The sequence below is a fragment of the Argopecten irradians genome, chromosome 5, assembly GCF_041381155.1.
Source record: "Argopecten irradians isolate NY chromosome 5, Ai_NY, whole genome shotgun sequence".
NCBI lineage: Eukaryota > Metazoa > Mollusca > Bivalvia > Pectinida > Pectinidae > Argopecten > Argopecten irradians.
The window spans coordinates 40,085,208-40,092,053 of record NC_091138.1 but is presented as its reverse complement, the minus strand read 5'-3'; the positions used below and the strand labels follow the sequence as shown (position 1 = coordinate 40,092,053).

Sequence of the window (6,846 nt, the reverse complement as noted above, 5' to 3'; positions counted from 1 at the left end):
TATGTCACTTGGCCATACCTATTTTTTCATGGCTCTGTGACATGGTTTAAAATTATGAATCTATTTGTAGCATTTACTCCATACTGGGCACAAACATTAGGAGACCATTAAAACTCTATCCAATAAAGAGTTTAATTAATGTTTAATTGATAGATCCGCGCCACCATTCACATGAAATATACTTGTAAAAGTACTGCCATTTTAATTGCCTATTTACATATATGTATTTGATCCTCTGTGACTTTAAAAGTTGAACTTAACACCTATACAACTAAGGTCACACGAACGCGGAATTTGATTCGGAAAAGTAAATAGAAAAAAAGCCGAGTGTGATAATTGACGTGGGGTTCAATCCATTGTTCGATAGTTAGATCTATTTCTACACGAAATCTATTTCAGGCTGAAAAGTAAAAATCCATCATGAGCTAATTCAATCACTCCTTGGTGCCCCACGGAGAAAAATAATCCACCATTCACCTGACGAGAAAGAACGAAGCGGAAAAATCCATAAACTGAATCGATTTTTATCAATCTGTAATTAAGTTACTTCATCACCGAAAGGTGGCATTGCGATCGGTGTATCAGAAACAATATGCAACAAGCAGATGACATCCGGGGTTTGTTTCACAGTTCACAACCTAAACGGGAGGATTGGATGCTGAAGCGTCTATCAAGCAAGTGAATTTCAAACGTTTACATCGGATGTCAGCCGGAAATAAGGTCTTATATACTATGAGCTCTATCGTAAATGCGCTTTAGTTTACACAGTGAAGCTCCAGTTACTACGAGTGTCAACTCGGGCCGCTTTGAATAAAGCGTGATTCAAGCATTCAAGCAACATGGCGGAAATCGCCACACAAGTTTCCGAGAATGGACTGTCTATGAAACCGGATGACAGCTCAGTAAAAATGTTCATAACTGACTATAGACGTGACTTTCACTCAAAAATGGAGCCTGCTATGACACAGACTATTTTAAACGGCTGTCGAGATAGATTCGAGGAGAACAAAGAAAATGAAGGTAGTCGAGAGGTAAGTTTTCTGTGCCGATTGACCCGTGAAACATGTCATCCCTTATCGTGTGTACTGGGCTAAACGTCTTCTGTTTCTAATGTAAACAGTTGTTCATTTATCTCAAACGTTTCATTTTATACAGCAATATTTACAGTTTTTTTGTTTACACATGATTCTCTTATTTTTTCTGGATTATTTACCATGTTGCGTCAAATCATTCTCTGACCTGCCTGTACAAAAGGCATGTATTTTACCTGTAACAGTAAACTGGTGTGCAGATTTTGTTTTGTTCACAAACTCTTGTGATAAATCTGATAGCCAGTGCTTAGTCGCTGTTGTTATTTTTTCAAGTTTAACAGAATAAATTTAAAAAAAAACATTGGCAAAAGTTTTTTTTTAAAACATTGTAGATCTAAATGAGGCATTTCACAATATTCACTTACCATGAAATGTCTAAATAATTTGTGTTATATTTCAAAAACAAATTTTTGAGAATAAAATGCACAAAGGTGAACTGATTTATGTCAATTTTAAACTGAGCTTATAGGTGGCTCAATGTGTACATGAGAACAGATGGGCTAGAGCAAATATGCTCAAGGTTATACCTGTTTAAAGATGGGATTTTATCAACAAATGATGTCCCATTGATTTTTCACCCTCGTCTAAAACCTGTACTTTGTTAATAGGCTGACTGCATGGGATTCTACTTAAGTCCATTCGACTGACATCTACTTCCAGCAGTTCTATTAGCTATAAGCCCCTATGTTCAAATCAATTGCAATCTGATTACTAAGGTCTATGCTACAAGTTACATGTATTTTTTATACAAAATGTCACACACATAACGTGGACACTTATTACGATGCTGGCTTGCTGCCCTGCATCTTCTGGTTTGTATAAAATTGTTTCCGGTTCTGACTGAAAGAACTCTTAAAAAAATAAAATGCTTGCAACATACAGCATTTGTAATGATATGCTTATAAAATAATCCTTCGGTTCACTTATTTGAAATAAGGTTATTCTTTGGTAACACTTGTGAAGCTGCTGTCAATAAAAATGTTCAAACACATGGACAGTCAACAGGTAAATCCTTCATGTTTAGAAAAAAAATCTGGCAGACACCTCTTAGGAAGGACCAGTGCATCAGCTAGAGTCTAGAAAAATATGGTTTTGAATTCAATAATAAAGAAAATTGAACTGTAATAATAAGTTCATTTGGATAGTTACCGTCTAATAAGGACAATTTGGAGAAAAGAAAGAGAATGTACAAGATTTTCTCTTTTTTGCATGTCAAAGGTCAAAATAAAGGTCAAAGTGATCACTTTGACCTTTCTCTTGACCTTTGACCTGCATAACCTATCTTTCGTTAATGATGACATTGTCAAATCATTATGACACAGGTATGAGGTTCAAATGACATATAATATTCTGATAGGGATGGAGCCATATTGCAACTCTACCTTTATGCAGGTCAAAGGTCATTATATGGCACACAGTGACTATAGGTACATGTATTGTTGGTTAAAGATTAAAAGGTAGGTCACTGTGACCCACTTGTGGTTCATGATTTTTTTAGCCTTTTCAAACCCCAAAAGTGCCTGTGCAAATTACACTGGTGCACAATTTTCAGGACATTTTCTCATTGCTTTCAGAATGGGTTCTGTGGCTTTGAATTCGGGGAAAATAATCAACAAAACCAAGAAACTTTGATTTTGGGAAATTTAAGGCTTGAATTGGGAAAAATTTAAAGGCTTTTGCAATGGGGAATGGGACTGAACATTGGCCCCAATTCACGCTGAACCCCCCCCCCCCCCCCCCGAATTTATACAGGTTTTTATGTTGTTGAGAAGGACTGAAAACATTCATTTGAACAGTTTTGTTGAACTATCAATATTTGCTAGATCATATGTTCGGCAAAAAGTGTTTTAGTCATCAAGAAAAAGCAATAGAAGTTCAAGAATGTTTCATCATTCATTTGTTTAAATTGGCCATTGTTTATCTCATAATTACTTGATAATTATCACCATTTTGCAGGGCTAAATAATATCATTCTCCTTATAAAGGAAAGAAGAAAAGTGAATATAACTTTATAGCGTTCATTATGTAAACATGTTATTCTTTACTTATAGAGACATAACCATAACTATGACCAGCTTCCGCTGTAAATGTGTTGTAGAAAGATTAGCAAGGACATCAAGGACTTCCTGCATCAAGCAAAAAATGTCGGGAGACTTTCTGTTGTGTATTATAGATTGTAGAAATATACCGTATTCGACCGAAAATAAGACCCCCCCCCCCCCCTAGAGAGTAATAAGTGGCCATGTGTAGAGGCTAGGGAAGCCACTGCATGTTCGGCATAAGATAACTTCATTTCATGTCCTGGGAAATAATTACACATTCAACTGTGTACGTAATCAGTTTTAATATTTTGAGAAAATTTTTCTCAAAAATGAAATAAAACGACAAAAAATTATATGTATAACTTAGAATAATGGTCTGAAGCCTTATCCTCCATGCTAAACATTATCATCCTAATTAGATACTTTTAATTGATTCAAAGAACCAACTAATCAATTGACCGTGACATTTTGACAGTATATAGCCTTAACCTTGACCTCAGTAGCTGTTCTTACTTCTCACACATCAGTTGTACTAAGTATGGCGGTGACTCATTTATAGAATTTACAGTTCAAACCATTAAATAGAAGCCCATCAAACAAAGAAAAACCCATCTCCAGGAGCTTAGCATAAAAAACCCATGGTTTGATTGTGGTATCCCAGCCAAAGTGTTGACCATAGGGCTTTTTGCAGGATTTAAGAAGTTCATTCCCAAGGGATAGGAAACCTATCCAGAAGTTCTGACTAAAATGTCTCGGATTCAATATACTGGGTACATGTTGGTATACTTTTTTTCTGGTGTCCTAATGGACACATGTGATGTACATGCTTCATCCAGGAGGTGATGTCATTATCACTGGTGTGTCACATTGGCAATAGAATTGTCTTACGAAGATTTCCTTACCTTGATATAAATATATTATGATCGATTTTTACAATCATGAAATTTCACGAGTGGTAGTGAGATGCTGGATTTTGGACACTGCTTATGATTAATTAGATGACTGTCCCATTCTAGACATAGCTAAGATTATTTAATTTGGACCAAAATATGTTTTAGACACAGATATTGCCAAAAAAGAAAGTGAATATTTTGTACATAACATATATGTTCACAATGGTGGATTGCTGGTGTCTTTAAGTGCTGTTTTATCCAACAGGTTTGTTGTCCTTTTAGTACAATAGTTTAATAGCAAAAGACCTCTTTGCTTTGATAGAAAATCAAAGCAAAGAGGTCTTTTGTAATTGCATCACAATTGTTATCCAATGAGATGGTATGCAATTGCATTATTTATCACATAACTGGCCTGACTAGCAATATGATACGACCATGTCATAAATATCGTAAGAAACATTTGTGATAACACTATTGTGACGTCACAGGTAGTTTTGACATCATAATCTTGATAAGATGTCGCATTATTGTCTCAGTAGACGGAAAAATCACATCTAAGCCTGATTTCTACAGTAATTTTATAAAGAGACAAAATTAAAAAGTTTCACTTATATTTCTAATAAAAGTTATGTAATAGATAGATTCTCACACTAGTGAATATGTAATATGAAATTTATAAAACTCGGTAAATAATTTGATATGCCATTCGCCTATTGGCATAACAAATTATTGAACTCGTTTGTTAAATTTCATATCACATAGCCACACATGTAAGATCCTCTATATAGTATTATTATGAAATTATGTCTTTGTAGAACCAACTACTAGTACACCATAGTCTTAAAAATTGGTACTGATGGTAAAATACAGTGCAAGGACTGGTGTGACTGTTGTCAGTATATTATATGGAAGCAAATTGGGTGTGCTGTTCAATGTCTTTAACAGTGTGTTTCAGTGTGATATCACCATAAAATGGGCAAGCTTGAGATTTTCAGCTTATTGTAGTCTCTCTAAACACATAAGCAAGCACCATGTGCAACATATTGTATACAACTGGATAGTAGCTGTTGTAGAATATTAAGTATAATCTACCAACCAGCCTTTTGAATATTGCAGAGAAATGTCAATTGTAGATCATGTATAGCATGATAATACAAGCATTAAATGACCATATAGGAGTTTGTAGGACCCTACATATACAACTCCGACAAACTGGTATAAAGAGATTGTGTTTTCCTAATGTAAGATTTATGACTGTACATGAATATAGGAATATGTTATTTGGGCAGTCAAATTAGTAGTTTGTGTGTGGATAGTACAAAGTTGAGAGAAGGGAATTAAAAGTTAATATTTAATGGATTATGTCTGTTATTGATTGCGTTGGGGCCCCAGTCATTGTTGCCGATGTTTGTAAAGACCTTTGTCCGACTGGTAGATCTGACTAATAACATCCACTGACAGGAGGAAGTGTTCTAAGCCTATTTACCCATGATACAAACCCTGACACTAAGTATACTGGTATGTATACTGGTATCAATAGTGACCAGATATAGGGAGATCACCTAATATGTAGACCTGTATTGGGCCATTTTGTTACATTATGTTTATTTACTAAATTATAGTATTTGCACCCATCCTATACTGACCGATATCTTTTTGTTAATTGGCTAAACCAGTAATGTCATCTGTTATCAACCCTCTGTTAATCTGTTAATATTCCTTACGAGTATTCTTTAGAAATACAGAAATTTAGGTTTCCCTTGCTAAAGATTTGATCATACCAATTTTTTAGACTTGACTGGAAACATTGAGCACCTGAGAGGAAAAAACCTTGGTTTTGACAGTTTTAGTATATTGTCACTCTTTCTCTGTGCTGAACATATATATCAACTTGCAGATATTCTTCCAGGGATATATTGAATGTTGAGATTGAATTTATTCTTATCAACATGACTTTTCACCAGAACAAAGCAACTCCAAGAAGCAATCTATCCTTAACCACCTTTGAGGAATATTACCCAAGTGACGCCATTTTTCGTGCAGGAAGAAGTAGCCTATCAAGTCTTTTGGTACATATTGGAGTTCCTTGAGTCCCCTTATGTAATATATATATATGTGTGGTTAGAAGTTCATGAATTCTCCTAAGAACATTCAATTATTCTTTTATGACTTTGAACTATCCTTTTGTTCTCAGTGACCTAGAAGCATAGTTTATTCATAAGCATTAAGTACAGGTTAGAAGAACCATGTTTACTATGAACTAATATTTATTTAGATGATGTCCTATTGTCAATATCTTCCTTCGTGTTGTCTAGCTCTAACGTTTTGATCTCAGTACAATAATCCATAAAGTCACTCGCATGCCCCCATGTGTATATTTGTAGACTTCATATTACTTGCAATTACCCATGATTCAAAAGTACGGAAGATTGGGATATGAGCAGAAGCGACTTTGGAGCCGCCCAACCCTTAGGTTGTCCCAGAGACATGCGTTCAGATTGAACGATTCTGGACATGATGAAAGATGATTTGAGCCAATTAATCTTTTCTAGCTGAAGAAGGAGGGCGGTATTGATTTGATGGTATAGGCAATTATATAGAAATCAGGCCTTTACTAATTGGCTGTTCTGTTGCGTGTATCTACCTGTAAGCAGACACACAGGTAAAATGTTATATGATGTTATCATGGTGACCGCATGAAATTTGTAATGGTACGAAAACATGAAATCCATTTAAATCTGATCTAAAAAATGCCATGTCAAGGAAACAAATAAGTTTATGATCATGCAGACTGGGGTTGACAACCTATTAAGGAGAAAA

At 35.1% G+C, this 6,846-nt stretch overlaps 1 protein-coding gene across 10 annotated transcripts in view; it reads left to right on the top strand.

Annotated features, from left to right (window-relative positions):
• The first annotated feature begins 618 nt into the window (after nucleotides 1-618).
• The window catches only part of LOC138323840 (RNA binding protein fox-1 homolog 3-like), a 99,993-nt gene continuing 93,765 nt past the window's right edge, over nucleotides 619-6,846 (top strand). For 4 of the 10 annotated variants that reach the window (XM_069268707.1, XM_069268704.1, XM_069268703.1 and 1 more), the window contains exon 1: nucleotides 621-1,031. In XM_069268707.1, the coding sequence (XP_069124808.1) occupies nucleotides 840-1,031 (192 nt within the window). In that variant the 5' untranslated portion in view covers nucleotides 621-839. Of the gene's footprint in view, nucleotides 1,032-6,846 lie in introns of all 10 variants that reach the window. The other 6 variants (XM_069268709.1, XM_069268706.1, XM_069268702.1 and 3 more) reach the window with 5 other exon arrangements.